Here is a 27,719-nt window from a genome sequence, read left to right on the forward strand (position 1 = left end):
CTACAAAGTAATTTTGCATTATGCCCCTTGTGTAATGACAGACCCCACCCTGGGGTTGCAAGCTGGCAATGAAGACTTATATAGCACGCTAACTAAATAAATAAAACCACATAACACAGAAGTTTAATATTTGGATTGTGACATCTTATTGTGGTCCTCAACACAATTTGTCATAATTTTTCCCTGGGGTCAAATCCGGCTACACTGCATGAGTCATATGTTTTATGTAGACCTATGTTCAAAATAACTGAATGGACCAGTTGGGCTGAGGTCAAGGTCACTGCTACTAAAAATGGAAGAAAAAAATGTATGCTTAATAATCTGAGTTTGTATGTGTGGGTAACATACATGAATACCTACCTTGGCTTTTCATTTATTCATTTGGCATTATCGAGGTCATGATCAAAGTGACTTTTTATTCCCTCCTACGAAAAAGAGGGGGTATTATCGTTTTGCTGGATGTCGGTCAGTCTGTAGGTCTGTCGGTAGACCAGTTCGTTTCCAATCAATAATTCTTCAACGAATTGACCGATTGGCTTGATACTTCATATGTACATTGGCCTTGGACAGTAGATGACCCTTATTGAAATTTGGGTCACTAGTTCAAAGCCCTGTTTGGGGGGCATATGTCTCCGACCGCAGAACTCTTGTTTATAATGTGGAAAAAACGTTTACTTTCTATAGCTTGAGAGTTGGATAAATGGTTAAGGTCACTGTTACGAAGTAGAACAACCTGTCTGCTCAATAATTTGAGTTTTGTTGGAGGTATTGCTCTGAAATTTGTGTAACTATTTTGACAATCTGTAGTTTTGTGTGGCTTGTGAGACCAACCATTTATACATTTGCAATTTAAACAATAATTTTTAACACTCTAGAAGCCGCATACTAATTAAAGTTGTTAAGAATATTGACACTATCATTTTGTTTCAGCAAAAGATGCATCCCTGGGCCTTGGGAAGAAGTCTCAGTCAAGTAAGGGATAATAGTTCTTGACCTCCATTGTAATCGAAGCAAATAAGAAAGTAAAAACTGGGCATTAAACAGTGTTCTCCGGAAGCACCGGAAGCTAGCAATTTCACAGGTTACATTCAATCTAGATGCCGAATACTTTTCCCAAAAATACCAATTGAAATGGTGCAAATCGAAATACACCCGTTTTAGTGCCTAGTTGCCGGCTACTGTGAAAATATAACTGGCTACTCAATTTTTTTCTGGAGAACACTGCATTAAAGCAATTGTATAAAAAAAGGATAGAATTTAAATATCGGTACATGTTTACAGTAAAACCATGTTGTCAACTATTGGTTTCCATGTGAAATTAAGACAGCTATTCAATAAGACGACTTAAATGTGGGACATCCCTTGAATATATTTCAGTTGTAGCTGCACATAGATCACTTTTGACCGATTTATTGAGATAATTATGCAACTAAAGTGTTTTTTCCAATCCAAAGGGACACAGCCCCATAAAAACACTGCATGTAGAACAGGAAAATTAAATGCTTAATAGAATTTTGAAGCAACCAATAAAGCATGCAGTAAAATGCATTTCATGTATGTGGTAACAGCTAAAGTATTCTAAACAAACGTAGCAACAGCAGGTGCACGAAGATTACTGATTGGTTAGCAATAATCAAGAAAGACAATGCACACAGAGCTCTTGAGTAGCATGCACATGAGCTTGTCCAGACATCAATTTTGAAATCCACAACAGCGATTGTTTTCCTTCTTTATAAAGTACAGGAAAACATCACTTTCCCAATTGGGAAAGAAACAAAAAAAATTCAAGTGGCTGTCTGAAAAAATCTCAATGGAAGGTTTAGATTTTATTTTTTATGCCCCCAGTAGGGTGGCATATAGCAGTTGAACTGTCCGTCAGTCCGTCTGTCAGTCTGTGCCTTCGTCTGAAAACTTTAACATTGGCCATAACTTTTGCAATATTGAAGGATAGCAACTTGATATTTGGCATGCACATGTATCTCATGAAGCTGCACATTTTGAGTGGTGAAAGATCAAGGTCATCTTTCAAGGTCAAAAGTCAAAAAATGCAATCCAAGAGAAGTAATAAGCTTTAACAGGGTGATAATTTCTAAACCTGCCAAATGTCATATTGAAATTTTATTTCAAAGCGGCGAAATAGGGGGCATTGTGTTTCTGACAAACACATCTCTTGTTTAAACATAAAATGCTACATTTAGTTAATTTCCCTTTGCAGTGCTATGGCTTGAACCTAGGTAACTATATAATATTGACAACTGACAACACTTAGTTATCAATTTTAAAGTAATTGTTAGCAACAAATCAAATACACTAATACTCAATCTGAAGATTTCATGTCCTGAATTTTCCCAATATCAGGGTTTTTTTGCTGTTATTTTAAGCGAGGCTGTTTTCGGAGAAAACCCGAGCTATTGTCATAGCCAGATCGCCGTCCGATGTCCGCCATAGGCGTCGTGCTAAAACCTTAACATTGGCCATAACTTTTAAATATTGAAGATAGCACCTTGATATTTGGCATGCATGTGTATCTCATGGAGCTGCAGATTTTGAGTGGTAAAATTTTAAGGTGAACATCATCCTTCAAGGTCTAGTGTCGAAAAAAACAAAGTCAAGGGAAGTAATAAGGTTTAAATGGACATAGTTATCTGACCTGCCCACAAATATATTTTTGTTAAATAAATCAAAGCAGCGCAGTAGGCGGCATTGTGTTTCTGACAAACACATTGTGGTGAAAGGTCAAGGTCAAGGTCATCCTTTACGTTCTACGGTAAAAAACACAAATTTAAGGGAAGTAATATGCTTTAAAAAGGGAGATAATTATTCAATATTGAACATAGCCACTTTATATATTAAGCATGCATGTGTATCTCGTGGAGCTGCACATTTCGAGTGGTCAATCACAGTCACGATAGTGGCTTTTAATTATTTGCTACTAAAAATAGAGATTTGTTAGAGACAAATATTTTCAAGGGAAGTAATTTATATAATTATAAATCTCATATTATATATTTCCTTACCAAGAATTGAAGTTCTTTTCACAGTTACTGTACAGATTTATTATTTTGATTATTTATAACTCAAATGATTGATTTGTCAAAGTTTATTTTTTTAATTGATATAGTTATAATTTCTTTGATCTTCATTACATACCTGTGGACTTATGTCCATATATACATGAAAAAGAAATGATCAACTCTGGCTATGATCTCTTTTAAACCACAGGCCTTGGTTGTCAGTGGTGTCTGACATGGTCATAATTGACTGTGAGACCCCCCCCCCCCGGTTGGATTGGACAAAATTCAAGGGAAGTAATAAGTTTTAAAGGGAGATGATTTATATACCTGCCAAATGATAAAGAGCAATTTTATTTCAAAGCGGTGCACCTGCCAAATGATAAAGAGCAAATTTATTTCAAAGCGGCGCAATAGGGGGCATTGTGTTTCTGACGAACACATCTCTTGATATAATTATCATTTCTTACCTGTTCTAATTTGTGAATGCTAGTTTTCATTAAATAGCAGTGGACTTATGTCCATACATACATGATGAACTCTGGCTATGATCTCTTTGATAAACCACAGGCCTTGGTTGTCAGTGATGTCTGACTTGGTCATTTTTGACTGTCTACAGACCTACCCCCCCCCCCCCCCCCCCTACCCCCGGTTGGATTGGACAAAATCCAAGGGAAGTAATAAAGCTTTAAAGGGAGATGATGTCTATACCTGCCAAATGATAAATATAGATTTTATTTCAAAGTGGCACAGTAGGGGGCATTGTGTTTCTGACAAACACATCTCTTGTTGGGTCACAAGGTCAAAGGTCAAGGTCACTGTGACCTCTAACAAAAATTCTGACTAGCTTTCGCAGCTGAGCGTGGCACCCGTTATGCGGTGCTCTTGTTCCCAATTGGGCTGATGCCGGTACTTTTTCCAATTGGGCAATAAAAAATCACTACACAAATGTCCACCATGAGTTGAATAGAAGTCTATTTCAACTTTGGTCTTTCAAAATCAAAGGTCAAAGCTTTGTGTGGACTGTTTCTTTGTAATTTGCCATGCAATTTGAAAATAACTTACCACAAATGACAATCATAGAATACAGTGTGCCACATGTAAGACCTGTCATCCTACGTCAAAGGTCAATCTCTACAAATGTAAAGGTCAAGGTTACAGTTAAACGTAAAAAGTCCAATGATGGCATGATGCAGTTTGTCTTCACTGTAAATTCATCATTCATCATGCAATTTTTATAAGCAATTTACCTCAAATCTCCGCCATTTGGAGTTGTGTCACATGCAGTCCTGAGCCGCTTGGCAACTGTCAAGGTCAAACTTAGGGTCAAAGGTCAAACATGTATACGGTACAGCTAGGTAAATAATTGCAGGTTTTATTGTTAATGGGCTCTGCATGTAACCCTTTCCGACTTAGAAGCAAAGTGAAAATGGCTGTATGCAAACAGCATAAAACCAGAACAGCCTGCAAATAACTTGCAGTCTGTTCAGGTTTTGTGCTGTTTGCTGCTCATAAGTATCTTTTGATTGGAAATGAAGCCTTAAACACTTGAATCTGGTAAGAAAAGTCTTTAATTAAATGTTACTTTCTAAGGGGCTACAAATGCGTCAAAATACATATCCAAGTGGTAAAGGGTTAATGTAGCCTTTCATTTATCATGTTTCAGATGGATCTGTACACAGTAAGACTGTTGACAATAAACCCCTTCTAGCTACCACACCCAGGCTGCCACACCCCCCTTCCAAACACCCCCAGGGTAAGAGATTAGACTATCATGAAATTCATGTCAGTCACAGTTGTTCACTATTCATTAGACCATTAGACAGAAATCTAGTCTAGGTGGAAAGTGCTGTCCCCCATTAATCTGTGTGGACTGCACAGGCTTATCTGGAACAACACTTGAAGCACATACATTGACCCCAGTGTTTGCAGAGCCCTGCTCATACAGGGGTTTTTCTGCCTATTTTGGGAAAAGGAGTCTGACCAAATTGGGAATTTTTTATCGACAAAATTGGTCATTTTGGGAATTTTTGCTTCGATGAAACGGCTCATTGGGAAAAAATTGTGAATTAATCATGCTTAAATAATTCAGTGGTTTAACAAATAAATTTGTTTTTATTTGGTTATTTTGTCTTCTTTATGTAAACAGACGCAATATTGGGCATGTTCAACGTTAATTCAATTACTGCAGTTTTGTTTTTCAGTTACAGTTACACTCTGTGATAAGAACTGAACAGTCAAAACCTTATAGCAAATATTTTTGACCAAAACAAACACTGGTTAGTCACACAAGTTATAAGACACTTTATTCTTAAAAAAAAATATAATAATTTCGGTTTGGGATCGGGTCCGTTTGCTTTGGGAGTGCCTCCGTTGTCCGGAGGCGCAGACAGTGCTGAAAAACCCCTGTCATATCATAAGTTCTGTGGCTGAAACTGTTCAGATAATGCAGCCAATCAAAAATATGGCTACTACAATAACTGACAAATTGCTTTTTTTCATTGATAAAATTATTCTGCATATGGTCAATTGAATAAAAATAAACAGAAACTAGAATGCCTGTTCCTTTTTATGCTCCCACAAAATTTATTTTGGGGGCAGCATATAGTTGCCGCTTTGTCTGTCCATGTGTGCGTCTGTCTGTCTGTCTGTTCGTCCGTGCACAATTTTTGTCCGGGCTATTTCTCAGCAACTAATGACTGGAATTCAATGAAACTTTATGGGAAGCCTCACTACCAAGAGGAGATGTGCATATTATCATCGGGTTCTGGTCCGATGATTTTTATGCTCCCCCCAAAAAAATTGGGGGAAGCATATAGTCGTCGCTTCGTCTGTCCGTCCGTCCGTGTGTCCGTCCGTGCACAATATTTGTCCGGGCTATTTCTCAGCAACTAATGACCGGAATTCAATGAAACTTTATGGGAATCTTCACTACCAAGAGGAGATGTGCATATTATCAGCGGGTTCTGGTCGGATGATTTTTCACAGAGTTATGGCCCTTTGAAATTTTCTATAAAAAAATTCTTGTCCCCCCAACTACTGTGCCCTCAAGACGTTTCCTTTTATCTGAATATATAGTGCAATATTGTGACCAAAAAAAACTTTGGGGAGCATCACCCGATTCCGACGGTTTCTTGTTGTTTTGGGGCACCATTAAACACGTGATATCCAAGAGCACTGTTTGTTATCACTTTCATTCCTCTTATAGAGTCTTTACAACTATGTTTGATAGGACACTTTCCCAACTTTTGTAGAGTCTCCACGACTATCAGGAGCCAGAGCTGCAGCCAAACAGAAGAAGCCTCTTCCTCCAGTACCGAAAGTAGACTTCAGCGAGACTCCAAAGACATCAAGTCCTAATCTGCACGGCAGCAAGTCGGTTTCCACCCCCGACATCAGTGGCATCCACCAATCAGAAACCTCCGCTGACAAGCTGGTCAAAAAAAAGGGCAAGCGGGGACTTGATGATGGCTCTCCTGACTCAGCGAGAAAGAAGCAGAGAGTGTCGTCCCCCAAGCCTACCAGAATTGTACCTCCACAGTTATTGGTATGTAGCCTATCAGAATTTTACCTCCAAAGTTAGTGATATGTAACATACCAGCATTGTATACCCACAGGTAGTGGTATGTAGCCAATCAGCTTTTTACCCCCACATCTAGTGACATGTAGCCTATCAGCAGTGTATCCCCACAGTGAGTGGTATGTAGCCTATCAGCATTTAACTCCAACAGCTAGTGGTATGTGCGTAAAGTGTCATCACAGATGAGCCTGTGCAGTTTAAAATTGAATTTTGCTAAGAAGAGATTTTCTTTAAATAAAAAATACTGCACACAAAAAATCTGTGACGACACTTTTAGCAAATGCATTTAGCCAAGTTTCCCCATACAGATGCTCTGTTATTCCAGTCCCAGCCAGAGGCTAGGAAGAAGGTGTCAGCGATGCACTTGCTCGACTCAGTCACTGACTCGCAGGAGGATGCTCGCAAACTGTTTGAGTGCATGATACACCCGGTCACAGTGGACAAGTTCTTCAGGTGAGAGATTGTTTGAGACTTCCACAGTCTGAACAAGCAAATCAGGGACCTCCTTTGAACGAAAAATACCATAATAGCTCAAAGTGTCTTCCCTGATTAGCCTGTGTGGACTGCACAGGTTTATTATCCCCCGCCATCTGCGGAGGGATATTGATTTGGCGTTGTCCGTCCGTCTTTCCGTCCGTCCGTCCGGAGCTATATCTTGGAAGTGCTTTGGCGGATTTCATTGAAACTTAGTATGAGTATATATGTGACGTCGTCAGCGAAAATCAGTCTTGTGTACGCTGACGTTTATGTCGGGAAATCGCGAGATAGAAATCTTGTACGAAAATGCGCTGGATATTTCGTCTTTTTCATACAATTTCTCGGCTCATAATTTATGACATGCTTTGAAAATTTCCACAACATAGCATGAATATGTCCTTTAAACACTGGCACAATTGGTGGTTTGTAATCCGCTTATTTAATTCAAATTATTCCCCTTGAAAGACACTGTTTCGTTTGAGCAGTTCACAGGTAGCGCAACCTGTCTCGTAGTGTTCATTTTCAATGGCTATTAAACGCTGTAAATCAAAATGACATCGTGTACTTATGGATGTCTTCAATCGAAGAAGGTTCGGAAATAATATTTCCACATGCTTAAAAAGGTAAGTGAAAGATATATGTGTATTTTGGCTTTGTGATTAATTTTTCGCGACTCGCAAGTTTGACCCGGAAGTAAACTGTACGATAGCAACTGAATTGTTTACATGAAATGGTGGAAGATTTAAATTTGACTTTAAAATACCATGTCTCAATTTATTAACACCAACACTATTCCATGTGAAATTTCACAAGACCAGGACACTTCGTTTTTAAATTTAAATGATTTATCGAATGTAAATGAACTTTATTTTGAAACTTCTCACCCAGCTACTCAAGATTTGTTTGATGTGGTAGGTGATTATGAAAGCACAGGAGTTTGAAATTATATCAATATAGCCAATCTAATGGCTAAATAATAAAAAAATTATACCCCTATATAGTATAAGACAAGTCTTTATAATATATAGGGGTATAAAAAAATATTTAGCCATTAGATTAGCTATATTGATAGAATTTCAAACTCCTGTGATGAAAGTGACCTTGAGTCAAACCATGATGAGTCTGATATTGATATTGATGTAGAAGCAGTAAAAAAACAACATCAGATACTGCGTTTATTGAAAAGTCTGTACTTCATGTGGCAGAAGCTGATAAACAAAACAAATTTAAGGTTGACTTTTTTAAAATGTTTAAGCACAAATTTAATTAATAATAATTATTATAAAAAAAAGTGTTATGTAGATAAATAACCAATAATTTTATATTCTACAGGTTGGAAAGTTACGGTCTTGGCGAACAGCATTCTCACTTTCAGTGTGACAACTGTTGCGGCCAAAATAAAAACAACATAGTCATCTGGTACCATCTGTGGAGAGTTCTTGTAGGTAATAAAAAGCCCTTAGTTATTGTGTTTCTGATAGCTTTTTTTAATGTTGAGAAATTAATTTAGCTCAACCTGTTGTTAAAAATATTTGTTTGCAGTAATGCAATTGCAAAATGGTAAAGCATGTTGATATGTAGTAAATATGTTAAAAAAATACTCTGGTATCAATCCCAAAAGGAAAATTCTCTTAAAATAATATATTGAAATGAGTCAACATTTTTGAGTCAGTCAATTACTACAAAATACATATTCTAAATTGAAGCCTGACCTTTTTTAATAATTATTTTTTAACATTTCAGGTTTACACAGAATCATCACACGAAGCTTTATGTTGATGAGACATACAAAGTTTAAACCAGATTGGCACTTAGGTATCTGGAAGTCAAAGTGGAGGTAAATTCCTTATCACAGTATCGTATATGTGACCTGCATGATCCTTCTTGATTAACCTTGTTTGCATTTCCATAGGTCTATCCAGTTGTATAGTTCTGCTGTGTAATAAAATAGAAAAATAATAAAAGATAAATCAATTAAAAATAGTGTGTAGGTACTTTATGTCTTGTAACAGGAAAATAAATATTCATTTTAATAGTTTCAGCTGTTTTATTGGTATGAAATTCTTGATATGGCAAACAAAATCCCATGCAAAATCATCCTTCAAACTTTGTAGTTTTCTATTACAACAACAACAACAAAATAATAATTTGATAATAGGAAAACTATATTTTGCAATTGTTTCTTAATTAAATGGTAATCTTGATACAGAAACTTCAATGCAGAAATGTTGTCTGATGTCGCTGTGTCTGTGGGATTATCGTCAAGGACGGGCCACAACATCCCCCAGCTTGTGGGGGACTCTTCCAATCCTGTTGTTATCTAAGACTTGAGGATTACCTTACGACATTGTGTCACCATATAAAGAATGTCACCAAATTTCATCAATTTCCATGTGTCAGCGGAGCATTCCGGTGTTGTGGAGTGCAGGGAATTTAGTGACTCACCAGTAGTCAGAAACACTCTCAGGAAGGTCTCGAAAGTGAATGTTAATGTGAGCTGTGACAACCTGCCATAAGAAATGTTTGCGAAAGGGCTTGATCTGGACCATCAGTGGTATTTATTTGAAAACATTCGTCCGAAACGCGCTACTGGTGAGCAACAAAAAACAGACTGTGCCCCCCAAAAAAGAAGATGCATTAAGATGCGCATCTGATCTTCTCTGATGGTGCCACAACAATTACATAAATCATGTATCAGTGTTTATTTTGGCCAAGGTATTGGGTGATATATTTTCCCACAAACAATGCAAAAAATCCTCTATTCCTAGGAAAGCTCAAACATGTATATGATTGCTAAATGTGTCAGTTGATACAGGTCTTGAAATGTTCAATGCAAACTTTTGTTGTTCTAATTGCACAAGCTTGTTTTCAAGTTTTTTATATCTCATATTTACAAAACAAAAATCCTTTTTTCCATGTAGATCTAACCATGCAATTGTTTTCACCTTATGGACACAGACTGCCTATCAGAAAAACTGGAAAAAAATCAGTGTGAATATTGTATTTATCTATGTTTTACAATGAAAATCCTATATTTTTGTTTGTTTGCTACATTGTTTCCATAGTAACAAAAACAAACAATTTTTATGTTTAAGTAATTGTTTATTTTGTCTTTTTTTCTCTATCAGAAATAATGATAAATAATGGTTATTTCATTTACTGAAACATTTAGTATCCAAGTGTACTTTCAACCAACACTTTTCAATGCTGTGTTTTTCCATTCTGTTGTGTTTGAGGTTACATTATACTTAAATACACATGTAACAGAATGAAAAAAGGAAATTGTTCATGGAACACACACATTATTGATTGTTATTGTTTAACTAGTTACAAAACAGTGAAATTAATGTTGTGTTTGCCTTTAAACAAACACTTGATTGAATATACAATTCATAGATTTATAAAAGGCGTGATTGTGTGCTCTGGTGATTATTAACATGTAGATTGGTTACCATAGCAACACAAATGGTACATTTTAAATGTCCATAATGCTGTTGTCAGTTTATTGCACTATAATTATGTATTTGACTAAAGGAAAGATTATTGTTTTAATAAAACAATGTGCTTGTTGTTTGAAAATTTTCGTTGCTTTTTTGTATTAAATGATAACTTTTAGTGACGGTAAAATGTAGGGTTGGTCTCTTTGGAAGGTCATAAAATTAGTTTTGAATGTGATAAATAAAAAATCTATATCATTTTTGTGAACTACAATGTTCAGAGAATCAAAAATTGCCAAAAAGTCAAAATGTGATGTTTTGAACACAAGACTGATTTTCCCAGCTTTGGTCATATATATGGATAAGAGGATTATGCACGCCAAATGGCGTTGTACACCATCTTGTAATAACGGAGTTATGGCCCTTTGTATCTTGAAAAAATGCTTTTTTGAGTGTCAAATATAACACTTTTGTGTCCAGAAGCATATTGGCGGGGGATATCAATTCAATGAATTTGCTTGTCTGGAATGACACTTAATGCACATTAAGTAAGCTCTGGTTGCCCCAAATGATACACATTGATGAATAAAAATCCCCCCAAAAATCTGAAGAAGTGGTACCAAAAAAAATCATAGAAATTAGTGTTTTCTCCAACACCTTACAAATAATCTTTTGTAGAACAGAAAAGGCATTCATTTAGAAAAGAGATTACACTGTTCGTAAATCCCCTCTTTACTGTGCAGATTTGTTTATACAACACATGTCCTACACTACATTAAGTTCCATAACAAAAATACGCTGAAAAAGTTAAATATGTCGGTATTGGAGTAAACTTCGGTCATTTAAAATTTTATGGAAATAAACATTTGTTAAATGGTGCCATTATGATAAAATAACTAATTTTATCACATGTCATACCCTGTTTCCCATGTAATATAACCATTACATATATTTTTATCTTACACATGTGTAATATACTTTTAAAGCGTTTTCATTGACTTAGTTTTCGTTTATTGACCAAGCGCATTTTATTATTTTGCTGAAATGACGTTGCAACGTCAAATGATGACATGAAATATAAACAATATTTGGGATTTACCATCATGTTTGCGTAAATATTTATTTAATTTGCCTGTGATAAAAATGATCTGACACTCGTCATATCGTACCATATTTTATTAAACTCGTCCAGGAATATTGTTAGTAAGCACGCCAAAGGCTCGCTTACTAACAAAATTCCTGAAGTCATTTAATAAAATATGGTATGATATGACAACTCGTGCCAGCTCCTATATTTATTTTATATTCCTCTTTCATATTATTATCCCCCGCCATAGGCGGAGGAATATTGTTTTGGCGTTGTCCGTCCGGCCGGCACTTTTGTGTCTGGAGCCATATCTTGGAAGTGCTTTGGCAGATTTCATTGAAACTTTGTATGAGTATATATATGGATAAGAGGATGATGCACGCAAAATGGCATTGTACACCATCGAATAATAAGGTAGTTATGGCCCTTTGTATTTTGAAAAAATGCTTTTTTTGTGTGTCCATAGCTATATCTTGTGTCCAGAAGTATAATGGCGGGGGATATCAATTCAACGAATTTGCTTTTCATTTATTTGCTTCAGACTCGGAAAATTAAATGCTGACATAAAAATCGCTTATACTCAACTTAACATTTTGAACTGTTTCACAACTATTGTTAACATTAGTTATGGTCCAATGTTGATTATACAAGCAGCATTCTGGGAGAACAGGGCTTAATGCAGGTGCGTAGAATGTTGTCCTAGATAAGCCTGTGCAGTCTGCACAGGCTAATCTGGGACGACATTTTCCGCTTGACTGGATTGGGTTAAGAACACATTACAGGCCAATCTTGGATGACAGTTTACCCACATTACAGGCCAATCTTGGGTGACAGTTTACCCACATTACTGGCCAATCTTGGGTGACAGTTTACTCACATCACAGGCCAATCTTGGGTGACAGTTTACCCTCATCACAGGCCAATGTTGGGTGACAGTTTACACACATCACAGGCCAATCTTGGGTGACAGTTTACACACATCACAGGCCAATCTTGGGTGACAGTTTACCCACATCACAGGCTAATCTGGGATGACAGTTTACCCACATTACAGGCCAATCTGAGATGACAGTTTACCCACATTTCAGGCCAATCTGGGCTGACACTTTACCCACATAACAGGCCAATCTGGGATAACAGTTTACCCACATTCACAATCTTGAGTAACAGTTTACCCACATTCATAATCTTGAGTAACAGTTTACCCACATTCACAATCTTGGGTAACAGTTTACCCACATTCACAATCTTGAGTAACAGTTTACCCACATTCACAATCTTGAGTAACGGTATACCCACATTCACAATCTTGAGTAACAGTTTACCCACATTCACAATCTTGAGTAACAGTTTACCCACATTCACAATCTTGGGTAACAGTTTACCCACACTCACAATCTTGGGTAACAGTTTACCCACATTCACAATCTTTGGTAACAGTTTATCCACATTCCCAATCTTTGGTAACAGTTTATCCACACTCACAATCTTGGGTAACAGTTTACCCACATTCAAAATCTTGGGTAACATTTTACCCACATTCACAATCTTGGGTAACAGTTTACCCACATTCACAATCTTGGGTTACAGTTTACCCACATTCACAATCTTGGGTAACAGTTTACCCACACTCACAATCTTGGGTAACAGTTTACCCACATTCACAATCTTTGGTAACAGTTTATCCACATTCCCAATCTTTGGTAACAGTTTATCCACACTCACAATCTTGGGTAACAGTTTACCCACATTCACAATCTTGGGTAACAGTTTACCCACATTCACAATCTTGGGTAACAGTTTATCCACATTCCCAATCTTGGGTAACAGTTTACCCACATTCACAATCTTGGGTAACAGTTTACCCACATTCACAATCTTTGGTAACAGTTTATCCACAATCCCAATCTTGGGTAACAGTTTACCCACATTCACAATCTTGGGTAACAGTTTACCCACACTCACAATCTTGGGTAACAGTTTACCCACATTCAAAATATTGGGTAACATTTTACCCACATTCACAATCTTGGGTAACAGTTTACCCACATTCCCAATGTTGGGTAACAGTTTACCCACATTCACAATCTTGAGTAACAGTTTACCCACATTCACAATCTTGGGTAACAGTTTACCCACACTCACAATCTTGGGTAACAGTTTACCCACATTCACAATCTTTGGTAACAGTTTATCCACATTCCCAATCTTTGGTAACAGTTTATCCACACTCACAATCTTGGGTAACAGTTTACCCACATTCACAATCTTGGGTACAGTTTACCCACATTCACAATCTTGGGTAACAGTTTATCCACATTCCCAATCTTGGGTAACAGTTTACCCACATTCACAATCTTGGGTAACAGTTTACCAACATTCACAATCTTTGGTAACAGTTTATCCACAATCCCAATCTTGGGTAACAATTTACCCACACTCACAATCTTGGGTAACAGTTTACCCACATTCAAAATATTGGGTAACATTTTACCCACATTCACAATCTTGGGTAACAGTTTACCCACATTCCCAATGTTGGGTAACAGTTTACCCACATTCACAATCTTGGGTTACAGTTTACCCACATTCACAATCTTGGGTAACAGTTTACCCACATTCAAAATCTTGGGTTACAGTTTACCCACATTCACAATCTTGGGTAACAGTTTACCCACATTCACAATCTTGGGTAACAGTTTACCCACATTCACAATCTTGGGTAACAGTTTACCCACATTCACAATCTTGGGTAACAGTTTACCCATATTCACAATCTTGGGTAACAGTTTACCCACATTCACAATCTTGGGTAACAGTTTACCCACATTCACAATCTTGGGTAACAGTTTACCCACATTCACAATCTTGGGTAACAGTTTACCCACATTCACAATCTTGGGTAACAGTTTACCCACATTCACAATCTTGGGTAACATTTTACCCACATTCACAATCTTGGGTAACAGATTACCCACACTCACAATCTTGGGTAACAGTTTACCCACATTCACAATCTTGGGTAACAGTTTACCCACATTCACAATCTTGGGTAACAGTTTACCCACACTCACAATCTTGGGTAACAGTTTACCCACATTCAAAATATTGGGTAACAGTTTACCCACATTCAAAATATTGAGTAACAGTTTACCCACATTCACAATCTTGGGTAACAGTTTACCCACATTCACAATCTTGGGTAACAGTTTACCCACATTCACAATCTTGGGTAACAGTTTACCCACATTCACAATCTTGGGTAACAGTTTACCCACATTCACAATCTTGGGTAACAGTTTACCCACATTCACAATCTTGGGTAACAGTTTACCCACATTCACAATCTTGGGTAACAGTTTACCCATATTCACAATCTTGGGTAACAGTTTACCCACATTCACAATCTTGGGTAACAGTTTACCCACATTCACAATCTTGGGTAACAGTTTACCCACATTCACAATCTTGGGTAACAGTTTACCCACATTCACAATCTTGGGTAACAGTTTACCCACATTCACAATCTTGGGTAACATTTTACCCACATTCACAATCTTGGGTAACAGATTACCCACACTCACAATCTTGGGTAACAGTTTACCCACATTCACAATCTTGGGTAACAGTTTACCCACATTCACAATCTTGGGTAACAGTTTACCCACACTCACAATCTTGGGTAACAGTTTACCCACATTCAAAATATTGGGTAACAGTTTACCCACATTCAAAATATTGAGTAACAGTTTACCCACATTCACAATCTTGGGTAACAGTTTACCCACATTCACAATCTTGGGTAACAGTTTACCCACATTCACAATCTTGGGTAACAGTTTACCCACATTCACAATCTTGGGTAACAGTTTACCCACATTCACAATCTTGGGTAACAGTTTACCCACATTCACAATCTTGGGTAACAGTTTACCCACATTCACAATCTTGGGTAACAGTTTACCCACATTCACAATCTTCGGTAACAGTTTACCCACATTCACAATCTTGGGTAACAGTTTACCCACATTCACAATCTTGGGTAACAGTTTACCCACATTCACAATCTTGGGTAACAGTTTACCCACATTCACAATCTTGGGTAACAGTTTACCCACATTTATTAAGACCTGTTTTCCCAGAGCTAGGTGCAAATGTTATGGAATGTTTTTACTAAAGCTTTTCTTCAGAGCCTTCAGGCCTTACTGTACATGCTTTAATATGTGACCACAACTCATAAAAAAGATCAAGGCTCATTACATTTTTAATAACATTTATGAATAAAATAAGAAGTTCAAAACATTATACCATAGAATCGAAGAAATTAAAGGTTTGTACACTTGCGAATAGTTTTCTTATGAAGAAAATGAAACCCATTAATGTATAAGACATAACACTGTTGGGAAACCCACTATATTAAGTTCAAATTAGTTCATCAACATATAGATAGACAATTTTTAATTCTTCAACAGATATTATTGAACATGTCGGTCTCGGTGTCAACTTGGACGTTTTTGATTTTCATGGAAGGGAACAATATTTGATAAATGGTCCCATTATAAGATATTCAATTTTTTTTTTACCATTCCTCTTTTATATTCATGCATTGGTTTAAGATTGAAAAAAATAAAAAATGGTATACTCACTTCAACATTTTGAACTCTTTCACATCTATTTTAGCACAATTACTGGTCGAATGTTGATGTATTTCTCTGATACAAGTGTTTGTGTGTGTGTCTGTTATCAGTGAGTTATGGGAGAAGAAGCCCCTGTTAGTTCGCCGTCACATCAGAAACTACAACAAGGGCTGGTTCAGTACAGAGGAACTCGACCGCATCCTACACAACGTGAGTCACACTTTAGAGGGCACTTCAGCCATACTCTTAGTATATTACATAGTTTTTGTTTAAAAATTATACAGTAAGAAATATGTACCTTCAGCTTTGCTGAACTTGATTTGAATTAAGGATTAATCTTAAAATGTCCAATATGGTTACTAAACATCCAAAATGACTACAAAATGTCTAATATGGCTACAAAACATCCAATATGGCTACAAAACATCCAATATGGATACTAAATGTCTATTATGCGTTATAAAGTTCCAATATGGCTACAAAGCATCCAAAAGGCTACATATTAGGGGTCCAATATGGCTAGCTTCAAAACACCAGAGTATATTATCAAAATGCAAAACATGTGGAATACACCATTGTAACAGTGAAAAGAATCAGAAATGTAGGTGGCAAGCATTCATTTTTATGCCCCCAAAGGAGGGCATATAGTGATCACACTGTCAGTCTGTCCGTCCGTCTGGTCACACTTTGCGTTTAAGTTTCAAAAAATGCTCATAACTTCTATGTTGCTTCAGATGTAACCTTCATATTTGGTATGCATGTGTATATGGACAACGCCTTTCGGTACGCACACAAATGCTTACCCCTTTGACCATGACCTTGAACTTAGGGTCCGCGTTTAGGTTTGGAAATCCGCATTTAGGTTTGGAAAAATGCTCATAACTTCTATCAAAGCATTTATTGGGGGCATATGTCATCCTATGGATACAGCTCTTGTTCTTTACTGTATGACATGGGTCATACAAAAATGGGTCTTATGCCATATATGGCCAGCCCGGCATCTGCAGACAGGGTAGCTCCTGACCATCTGTACATGCTGGTCTGGAGCTAAGCTATCCATGTATGGCATTAGACCCATTTTCATATGAGACTTCTCAAAATTGTCCTGTGATGGTTAAGAAGTAATGGCAATGATGCATAACAATACTTCACTCACATGCTATAAGTCTTGTTTATCAACATCCCTTAAGCCTGCTCTTCTTCCTGTGACCTCTAGGAGTTTGTGCAGTTTGGGGTCAACCTGGACGTGACCTCGTATCGGGACGGCAAGCGTGAGACCCACAATCCACCAGGGCGGGCATACAGGTCACTGGTCTGGGACTTCTACCAGGTAAGTTACATACCTGTCTACAAATCACGCGGGGATTTTCTGTACCACCTGTATTAAATTTGAAGAATGCACGGGTAAAATGTGTAATTGTTAGACTGTGTGATCACCCATATGCTGTATATTTATGGAAACTTTAAATTAAAATAATTAAGTTGAGTGATGAAGATTGATAAAAAACAACTGTACTTTATTTTAAAAGCTTGTTACATGTATTTATAATAAATAAATCTTATTACAATACAGTAATTACTCTGTATTCAGAATTTTAGATTAAGCTAGGGAAAATATTACAAAAAATGTACATGTGTCCGAAAATTATGAGACCAAAATTAAATGTACAAAAACATTAATAATTATTTTGAAATAAAATCGATAACTCAATGCTCAATAGTGTTTCTACTTTGAAATAAATACAACTTCACAGCTTTGCTAACTCTTGCCTGAAATGATACAAAACAAAAAAGTAAAAAACCTTAAACATACTGTACCTTAATTGGAAGATATCATTTAAAACGCTTTTGGGTGAAGCAATTGTTTTCTACCTGTATACATGGTTATTTACCCAATTACGCAAATATGGTTCATTGCCTTCAGGCATGCGTTTCCCAGGTTTTATGACCTTAATCCATTTGTAAAAATCCATGATCCAAGTTTCACAAGATAAGCTTATACAGTGTTGAAATCTTGTAAAATAGCAGTGTAAAATATACTGTCCAAAAATTGAGTCATTTTTAATGATAAACAAAAAACGCGCATGTCGAAAATTAAGAGTCACGAAAAATAATTATTTTTATACTGTCCAAAAATTGAGTCATTTTTAATGATCAACAAAAAAACGCGCATGTCTGAAATTAAGAGTCACGAAAAATAATTATTTTGGCCAAAAAATGGGGTGTTCAAAAACTTTGAGTGGCCGAAAACTTAGAGTAATTACGGTATCATTTTTCATGTCACTTTCATTAAACTATTGTATAATTATATCATTTGTGATTATTTCTTTTCACTTCTTCATATCTAAGGAATATTCATCTTTCTGTATCCATAATTTTTGTTTTCTATTTTTGTTTGTATGTATGGACATCCTATGTCTTATAATAGAAACAAACTGGACATGTTTTAAGATAGAAACTAACTGGACAAGCACATACAAATTACCATTCACATCACCCTCCACCCACTTAAATGATTAAATTATGTACTTTAAATGTTAAAGGATTAAACAATAAAGACAAACGAATAAAAATCTTCAAATGGTTAGACGAAAAAAAATATAGTATATGCCTTTTACAAGAATGTCATTGGACACCTACTTTAGCACAAACCTTAAAAGATGAATGGGACGGAGAAATCTATCTCAGTGGAGAACATACTAATAAACAAGGCATTGCCTTTCTGATAAAAAATAATATAGGGGTCACAGTCGATAACTTTAAGGAAATAATAATTGGTAGACAAGCAAGTATAGATATCAAAATACACGAAACACAAATAACACTAATCAACGTCTACGGCCCTAACATAGACGATTCCACATTTTACGAAACATTACAATCCTTTATAATTAATAACCAAGATAAAAATATTATAATCGGTGGTGATTTCAATACTGTCCTGAACCCATTAATGGATAAAAAGAATGGAAACCTTTATACTCATACTAAAAATAGAAACATTTTAAATAACATAATTGTAACCTACAATATGATAGATATCTGGCGTACAGTATACCCAAACGAAAGCAAATTCACCTGGCACTCAAACACAAAACCAACAATATTTTGTAGATTAGACTATTTTTTAATATCTGAATCTCTTTGCAACATTATTGACACATGTAACATAAAACCAGGATTTATGACTGACCACTCTCTAGTTGAACTTAAACTCCACAATATGCAACCTGAAAGAGGCCCAGGATACTTTAAAATTAACAACAGCATTTTATTAGATACACAATATCAAACACAAATAAAACAGGAAATATTAAATACAGTTCAAAATAATAAAGATGCAAACCCAAACACCTTATGGGAAGTAATTAAAGGAAATATACGTAACACAACAATTAGATACACATCATTTAAACAAAAAGAAACACACAAACTTGAAACTGACACCATCAAAACCATTGAAACACTTGAAAAACAATTGCATCAAACAAACACAAATGATACCACCGACATTGAAAATGAAATAACATTAAAAAAACAAATATTAGATGGAATCTATCATACACATCTCAATGGAATAATACTAAGAGCGCGTGCACAGCATGTTGAACACAATGAAAAAAATACAAAATATTTCGCAAACATTGAAAAACGTAGAAGTGAACAAAAAACTGTACACAAATTAGTAGTCAACGGCAAAGATATAACAAACAGAACTCAAATACTAGAAGAACAACGTTTATTTTTCGAAACCCTCTATAAAAGAAAAAATGTTGAAAATAACACCCTTTTTAAAAATACACATCACGCTTTAAACCAGGAGGAAAAACAACTGTGCGACGGATTGCTTAATGAATATGAATGTGGATTAGCCCTAAAAGAAATGCAAAATAACAAAAGCCCAGGATCTGATGGCATCACAATCGAATTTTATAAAATATTCTGGAATGATATAAAAACACATTTAATTAATTCACTTAACTATTCATTTAACAACGAAAACTTAACTACGCTACAAAAACAAGGTATTATATCACTTATTCCAAAACCTGGAAAAAACTTAGAATCATTATCAAACTGGCGCCCGATAAGTTTACTTAACAATGATTATAAAATTGCAACTAAAAGTATAGCAAACAGAATAAAAAAAATATTACCATCAATCATTTCAAAATCTCAATCTGGTTTCATAAAAGGACGTTACATTGGTGAAAACGTTCGTCTTATCCAAGAATGCATAAACTATTTCAACAATTCAAATAATCCTGGTCTAATATTCTTTGCAGACTTTGAAAAGGCATTCGATTCGCTTGATCATTCATTTATGTTCTCTTGCTTAGAAAATATGAACTTTGGTGAAAGTCTCATTCAATGGGTCAAACTATTCTATACCGATATTAACAGTATAATCATTAACAATGGCTTCTTTTCAAACAGTTTTAACATCGAACGAGGGGTTCGACAAGGATGTCCACTCTCATCATCCCTATTTATTATTTGCATCGAGTATCTATCACATCACATCCAATCAAATAAACACATAAAAGGCATATCACTAGAACCTGACGAAGAAATCAAACAATCCCTATTTGCTGACGATGCAACTTATTTTTTAAATGACAATTACGATTCTTTCCATAACCTTATAGAGTCGCTAACCCTTTACGGAATGACATCGGGTCTTAAACTAAACAAAAGTAAATGTACTGTGCTACGAGTAGGTAAATTAAAACAAAGTAATGTTCAATATAATAAAGAAATGAAATTTAATTGGACATCCGATGAAGCCACAACGTTAGGAATTACTTTCACAAATAATGAAAAGGATACAGTTCTAAAAAACATACTACCTAAATTACAGAATTTTAAAAACTGCTTAAAATCATGGCATCATCGTAAACTTACACTTATTGGAAAAAACACAGTATTGAAAACGTTTGCACTTCCTAAGTTAATATATGTATTTACAGTTCTCCCAAATCCACCAATTGATGTTATTAACGATATAAAATCAGCAATATTTAATTTCATATGGGACGGTAAGCCTGATAAAATAAAAAGAACTCAGCTAATTCAATCTGTAGAAAATGGAGGTATCCAATTAACGAACATTGACTTATTCTTGAATGCAATCAAATGCAGCTGGGTTAAAAGATACCTAGATAGTACCAATACGAGTAAATGGAAATTATTCTACCAGAAAATCCTAAAAAAATATGGTGACTCCTTACTCTTTCAATGTAACATCAGCAATACTATCTTACATGAAATTGCAAACGAAAACATATTTCTGTCTGATGTTCTATCAGCGTGGAGTGATGTCACTCATAATTTACAAACCCAAACCAGCAGTAAAACAATAATATGGAATAATAAAGACATAACGTCAAACAATAAGACGTTTTTCTATAAAGACTGGTTTGAACGAAGCATTAAATATGTCGACCAATTATATGACTACAGAATTAAGGATTTCTACTCTTTTGATAATATATGCTACATATACGGAATACCTTCAAATAATTTTCTGAAGTACTACACACTAATCAAAAGCATACCCATACATATTAAATCCGAAATCAATACAAATAATACACCATGTACTCAAACAACATTTGTAGAAAACATACTTGGAAGAAAAAACAAAACAAATAAAATATTTTACACACTACAAATTAAAAACCCTACAGAAAACTCCAAAATCAAAAATAAATGGCAAGTCCTTTTTGGAGAAAATGAACTAAATTGGAAACACATATTTACCATGCCATATAAAGCAACAATTGAAAGCACACTGAGAAATTTTCAATATAAATACATCCATAGAATTTTAGCTACAAATAAATATCTATATAAATGCAAATTATCTAACTCAAATCTGTGTGACTTCTGCAGTGAAAACATTGAAACTATAGAACATCTTTTTTGGGAGTGCAAACACATCCAGCCTATTTGGAATCAATTAATATCTTTTCTTGAACAACATCAACTAAACATTAAACTATCTTTCTTAGATGTAAGTTTCGGAATTAACTCATTGAAATCAATAGACTGTAATAATATTGTGAATTTTATGGTTATATTGATGAAATATTTTATCTTAAACATGAAGTACAAAAAACAAGTACCAAATTTTAATTGTTTTGTCCATAGTCTTAAACTAAAAATCCAGATTGAGAAAGAAATAGCCCTCAGTAATGACACATTACAAATCTTTGAACAAAAATGGAATCGGATTAAATTCTCATAATGTTTTTGTCCACTAATATACATTTCACTCTAATGTTAGTTTATCCCTCTAAAATAGTTTTGTTTATTTTTTTTTCTCAATCGGACAAGATCATTGTGAATATACAACAAAACACACAAGTCCAGTATGCTTTCTTCAGACTTTATACAACTCATCATTGTTCATAACTATTTCTCTGTTGTTCTTTTCTTTTCTCTCTAAAAAATATATATATATATTAGCATATCTTGTATAACATGTCTGAACTTTATTGCTTTGTACAATCACTGTGTTGTATGCTCATATACATGTTTACATTGTATGTATGATATTGAATAAAAAAAAAATAAAATAATTATATCATGGTGAGAACTACAGCATGCTACCAACACTGCCCAAAGCCAATCTTGCATTGGCTTGTACATGTTTGGATATCGTTGCGGGAAATTCACTTGGAATATATTGTCACTTAAAAAATAAAAACGAGCATTGTTAATCTCGTTACATCTATGTTACCATACCACATTTAGCGTTGAAATTTTGGCTTTTGCGATAAGGAACACTTATTTATTTTTCAAAATATTGCATGAAATATTTGTTGATTTTGAGTGTTTATGGGGCTTTAAATTTGGTATGTGCATAGTGGGTCGTATTGGTTATTTGTATGTTATTTCAGTTTTTTTGTCAGACCACAATTGTAGTTGCTATGGTTACAGAAATAATTGAAAATTAAAATCTGGTTCCTGCCATAACTAAAAAGTCTTTAAACTATGTTTATGAAACTCAGTGTTCAATAGAGGGCGTTATGGTATTCTTACTCCAACAACATTCACCCATTATGGGAATTATATTTTTCTGCTACAAAGCTCTTGTTAAATTTGTATTGAACGGCAGAATCTTTTAGGAATATATGACTTGATAAATAAGTTTATAAAATATTATCAATATCAAACATCATCCTGGGTGTTGCAACGTTGTAACATACCAGGGTTGACATTAGGTTTACAATATGTTGTATCTATGAGACTAATATGGGACACCATATTATTATAGTTCAATAATAGTGGTAACTTCAATTTTCTAAAGTTAAGAAGTAGGTTAATATCAGTAATTTCTATTCAATGTCTTTCAATCATTTGCATGCTTTTTATTTCAGGAACATATTGCTCATAGACATACATGTCAACATGTTGTGATCTACATTTTGAGTTCTAACTTAAATTTGTTGTATTTTTCTTTAGACAGGACCCTTTCCCTAGTATAGTATCGCTATGCTGTTACAAATACTACATTAAATTGCGCTGTCTTGACAACCACTACATGGGCTTTAAAATGTTTTCAATGTTCTCAAGCCTGTATATTAGTGTATGTATAGTGTCTCTTGTATTTCTCAGAATGGTTGCTCCATTCGCCTGCTTAACCCACAGACGTACTCCGAGTCTGTTTGGAAGATGCTCACCACTCTACAGGAATACTTTGGCTGCTGCGTGGGAGCAAACGTGTAAGTACTGCTGTAGTGTAATGCAAACATAGGGAGGTGTGTAATGTGTACTTACTGCTGTAGCGTAATGCAAACATAGGGATGTGTGTAACGTGTACATACTGCTGCAGCGTATGGTAAACATAGGGATGAATGTAACATGTACGTACTGCTGTAGCGTTAGGCAAACATAGGGATGTGTGTAACGTGTATGTACTGCTGTAGCGTACCATAAAAACGCAGTCATAAGTCGAGATTTTTTACCTCCAAACTTTGATTAAAAAACCGGTATCGACTTATGAGGTGGTCCATGAAAAAAAAAATTTAATTCCATGAAAAAAAAAGAAATTCGACGAAGATTGATCCCCGCGGCAATATTTGTTGTTGTTGTATAAAAAAAATCGTTGATTTACGACTAACAAAACGTCGTATTTTTACTGATACTTACCAATTAATATAATCACAGTTTGCAATTACTCTTGTTTTTATTTTGATAATTTAATCCAAAGTCTTCATGTAAGCAGGTGTTTTTTTTTTACTGTTCATGTAAACAAAGAATCAAGGACATCATTTAAAGTCTCGCGAAAATTCGCAATATGTGTGAATTGACAGTTTGACGTCATCAAAAGAAAGCCGTTTCCTGTCAAGAAGCCATAGAGAACACCTTTCTCGCCGACAAAATTAGATTCCTTTGTTTAGAGAAGCGATATGCTTAACCAATCGCGTGTTTTGTAACTCGCTTGCAATCGTCCCATTATGCTTGAGCACGTGTATAGCTCTGCCTTTGAAACTGTTTCAGAGAAAAAGGTGGAGTTAGCGGTCTCTTGGGTATGTCAATCATTGTTATAAAAACACGTTTTACCGAGACACTAATCAATTGTTTTGACAGTCAGATTAAAAGTACAAAGATTGGATTACAGTGATAATATCGTTTCATCGGATTAAAAGCGGAAAATAGTTTGTGGATAATTACTAGCGTGGATCATTGAGTGCAAATATTCATTAATTAGATAAACAAAAACACAACTGGACTTACGATAAATCTTTGAAAATGCCTGGCAAACGCAAACGCCAGGCTTATGACAATGCATTTAAAATACATGTGATAGAGTTTGCGGAGAATTTAAATAACAACAGTGCTGCTGAACGTGATGTGTTGTGTATATTACAATGTACATAAGATCGTATTGTTTAAAGTTTTCTATGTTGTTTTCTATGTGGTTGATTATGCTTTGCTTGTCTATATTGAAAAATATTATTTTCCATTTCCACAATAAATCGTATTGAATATATTAAACGAAGTTTAGAATACATGTGTTGGCTTTGCCTACGTTCAACAGTTCCACGGTGACGTCATGTGCAATGTATAGAATACTACCGCAACTTCATGTACATTTAAAATGGCGTCCGTTTATGAAATTCGTAAACAGAACATTTCTGACTCAACTTATGAAGCTAACATACTCAAAATCTCCAATTTTGGTACCAAAGTATACCCCCCGACTTATGAGCCGGGTAGACTTATGACTGCGTTTTTACGGTAATGCAAACATAGGGATGAATGTAACATGTACTTACTTCTGTAGCGTAATGCAAACATAGGGATGAATGTAACGTATACTTACTGCTGCAACGGATGGCAAATATAGGGGTGTGTGTAACATGAAAGTACTGCTAAAGCCTTAGGCAAACATAGGGATGTGTGTAACGTGTATGTACTGCTGTAGCGTAATGCAATTATAGGGATCAATGTAACGTGTACTTACTTCTGTAGCGTAATGCAATTATAGGGATGAATGTAACGTGCACTCACTTCTGTAGCGTAATGCAAACATAGGGATGAATGTAACGTGTACTTACTTCTGTAGCGTAATGCAAACATATGGATGAATGTAACGTGTACTTACTTTTGTAGCGTAATGCAAACATGGGGATGAATGTAACGTGTACTTACTTCTGTAGCGTAATGCAAACATAGGGATGAATGTAACGTGCACTCACTTCTGTAGCGTAATGCAAACATAGGGATGAATGTAACGTGTACTTACTTCTGTAGCGTAATGCAAACATAGGGATGAATGTAACGTGTACTTACTTTTGTAGCGTAATGCAAACATGGGGATGAATGTAACGTGTACTTACTTCTGTAGCGTAATGCAAACATAGGGATCAATGTAACGTGTACTTACTTCTGTAGCGTAATGCAAACATAGGGATGAATGTAACGTGTACTTCTGTAGCGTAATGCAAACATAGGGATGAATGTAACGTGTACTTACTGCTGCAGCAGATGGCAAATATAGGGGTGTGTGTAACATGTACGTACTGCTAAAGCTTAGGTAAACATATGGATGTGTGTAACATGTACGTACTGCTAAAGCCTTATGCAAAAATAGGGATGTGTGTAACATGTACATACTGCTGTATCATTAGGCAAACATAGGGATGTGTGTAACATGTACTTACTTCTGTAGCGTTATGCAAACATAGAGATGAATGTAACATGTACTTACTGCTGCAGCGGATGGCAAATATAGGGGTGTGTGTAACATGTACATACTGCTGTATCATTAGGCAAACATAGGGATGTGTGTAACATGTACATACTGCTGTATCATTAGGCAAACATAGGGATGTGTGCGCACTGCTGTAGCTTGCAACATGGTTTAGCTCAATTGTTCACAGTATAGTTTGTGCTATACTTCTCATTCAAGTGTCTCCCCATAGGCTCTTTTAAGGTTACAAATCACATATCATCCATGCAGATTGTATGTAGAAATGTAGCAATATGTTACAGGGTACTCTTTGACAGCAATCACACCATAACTGTAAGCAATTGAACATTTAAGCTCGCTTATTCGCCAAATGCTATGAGATAAGCTATGGTTAAGGTAAATGTGCCACATCTCCATATATTTGTTTCTACTACAGGTAGTCAATAGAAACTTCACACAAATGTTTTGGGGTCATTTTGTGTGTTAGGTCACTGACCAAGTTCCATAACTCTGACCATATGCAGCTACTATTTTTATGCCCCCTTTTCGAATAAAAGGCGGCATATAGTGATCGGACTGTCCGTCTGTCTGTCTTTCTGTCACACATTGCGTTTAGGTTTCGAAAAATGCTCATAACTTCTATATCCCTTGAGATATAACCTTCATATTTGGTATGCATGTGTATATGGACAAGGCCTTTCCATACTCACAAAAAATTTTACCCCTGTGACCTTGACCTTGAACTTAGGGTCCGCGTTTAGTTTTCAAAATCTGCGTTTAGGTTTCGAAAAATGCTCATAACTTCTATGTCCCTTGAGATATAACCTTCATATTTGGTAGGCATGTGTATATGGACAAGGCCTTTCCATACGCACACAAATTTTTACCACTGTGACCTTGACCTTGAACTTAGGGTCCGCGTTTAGGTTTCGAAATCTGTGTTTAGGTTTTGAAAAATGCTCATAACTTCTATGTCCCTTGAGATATAACCTTCATATTTGGTATGCATGTGTATATGGACAAGGCCTTTCCATGCGCACACAATTTTTTACCCCTGTGACCTTGACCTTGAACTTAGGGTCCAGTTTAGGTTTCGAATTCTGCGTTTAGGTTTCAAAAAATGCTCATAACATCTATGTCCCTTGTGATATAACCTTCATATTTGGTATGCATGTGTATATGGACAAGGCCTTTCCATACGCACAACAAATTTTACCCCTGTGACCTTGACCTTGAACTTAGGGTCCGCGTTTAGGTTTCGAAATCTGCGTTTAGGTTTCGAAAAA

The 27,719-nt window shown here is 35.6% G+C and overlaps 1 protein-coding gene and 1 long non-coding RNA gene across 2 annotated transcripts in view; one reads left to right on the forward strand and one right to left on the reverse strand.

Moving 5' to 3' along the window:
* The window catches only part of LOC127871297 (ribosomal oxygenase 1-like), a 44,248-nt gene that overhangs the window by 3,387 nt on the left and 13,142 nt on the right, over nt 1–27,719 (forward strand). Inside the window, 7 exon segments of the mRNA XM_052414064.1 lie at nt 931–972; nt 4,678–4,767; nt 6,266–6,558; nt 6,917–7,044; nt 16,340–16,439; nt 17,446–17,559; nt 23,853–23,959. Coding sequence (XP_052270024.1) covers nt 931–972; nt 4,678–4,767; nt 6,266–6,558; nt 6,917–7,044; nt 16,340–16,439; nt 17,446–17,559; nt 23,853–23,959 — 874 coding nt within the window.
* LOC127871307 (uncharacterized) lies at nt 8,901–18,321 on the reverse strand. Its single transcript, XR_008045284.1, has 4 exons — nt 18,048–18,321; nt 17,386–17,607; nt 16,239–16,387; nt 8,901–9,000 (listed from the first exon to the last, which is right to left on the reverse strand). It is a non-coding gene; the product is annotated as an uncharacterized LOC127871307 (long non-coding RNA).

This window comes from Dreissena polymorpha, chromosome 3 (genome assembly GCF_020536995.1).
Source record: "Dreissena polymorpha isolate Duluth1 chromosome 3, UMN_Dpol_1.0, whole genome shotgun sequence".
NCBI lineage: Eukaryota > Metazoa > Mollusca > Bivalvia > Myida > Dreissenidae > Dreissena > Dreissena polymorpha.